The sequence below is a fragment of the Priapulus caudatus genome, unplaced genomic scaffold (assembly GCF_000485595.1).
Source record: "Priapulus caudatus unplaced genomic scaffold, Priapulus_caudatus-5.0.1 Scaffold554, whole genome shotgun sequence".
Classification (NCBI taxonomy): Eukaryota; Metazoa; Priapulida; class Priapulimorpha; order Priapulimorphida; family Priapulidae; genus Priapulus; species Priapulus caudatus.
The window spans coordinates 151,148-152,416 of NW_014577615.1; the positions used below are offsets into that span (position 1 = coordinate 151,148).

At 52.6% G+C, this 1,269-nt stretch overlaps 1 protein-coding gene across 1 annotated transcript in view; it reads right to left on the reverse strand.

The window, feature by feature from the left end:
• LOC106811592 (homeobox protein cut-like) overlaps positions 1 to 1,269 on the reverse strand; it is a gene marked incomplete at its 5' end in the record, with an annotated part of 7,998 nt that overhangs the window by 2,586 nt on the left and 4,143 nt on the right. The window contains one exon of the mRNA XM_014815284.1: positions 835 to 1,167. Coding sequence (XP_014670770.1) covers positions 835 to 1,167 — 333 coding nt within the window. The remainder of the gene's footprint in view (positions 1 to 834; positions 1,168 to 1,269) is intronic.

Below are 1,269 nucleotides of genomic sequence, written 5' to 3' on the forward strand. Positions count from 1 at the left end.
ACGCACGCACGCACGCACGCACACACACACACATACACACATACACACACGCCACGCAGCTAACACCACTGCCTTAGTGGAGTGCCTAAGTAGGAATACACCTGGCCACCCATGTACGAGTACATATATCAGTTACTCGACTAATATATATATAAATCATTATATTATAGATAATCATGATATTATTTAGACGCTAGGACTTACTAACAACAGCTGTAACAGTAGCTAACTAAAAGCTATGCCAGTACCGAATTGCTTAGCCAGACACAAAGCACTATGCCAGCAGCAAAGATCTTTGCCAGTAGCTAGAAAGCTAAGCCAGTAGTCAAGAGCTATGCCAGTAACTAAGAACTAAGCCAATGCTCAAGAGTTATGCCAGAAGCTGGGTATATAGCAGACCCACGCTTGGTGTCATAATCTGCGCCCAGGAGCTAGGCTGTCCCAGTAGCTATGCCACATTAGCAATCCAGAGCTATGTCAGTAACTGTTAGCCACGCCCATAGCTAAGTTATGTCAGCAGCTGACAGCTACTAAGATAGCTATGGTTGCAATGCAGGCAGCTGACAGCTGCAGGGGTAGCTACGGTGGCTACGCCAGTAACCGATAGCGACAGGGGTAGCTACGGTGGCTACGCTAGCAGCCGATAGCTACAGTGGTTACGCCGGCAGCAACAGCTACAGGAGTAGCTACAGTAGCTATGCCAGTAGCCAACAGCTACCGGGGTAGCTACGGTAGCTATGCCGGCAGTGACGGCCACAGCGGCTACGTCGGTAGCCAGCTGCTGCAGCGGTAGCTACGACAGCTACGGTAGCTACGTCAGTAGCCGACAGCTACGCACCTGTGACAGGCCTAGCACCGCCTCGCCGAACAGCTTCTGCCCGATATTGTTCGCGACCAGCACCTCCTTGATGCGGCTCGTGATGACGTGGGTGTCGAGGTCCGTCGTGAGCGCCGCCAGCTCAAACACGGACGGCTGGACGGTAGCCTGCTGCGGCGGCGGCGGCGGCGGCGGCGGCTGCTGCTGCTGCTGCCCTCTGCTGGTGGCTGCGTCGGCGGACGGCGACTCTGCGGGCGGTGCAGTCTTGATGACCGGTGCTGACATCTTTTGAGCGGTGTGGTGGTGAGTGTAGTGTAGATTGGAGGGCTGTAGGATGGGTTCGCAGATTACTGTAGGGAAAAAATAAACAAGAGTATGTCAGTCATTGGGGCAATCGTGGGGCAGTTGTCACTAATCAGACGTGATAATAATATTGATAATAATAATAATAA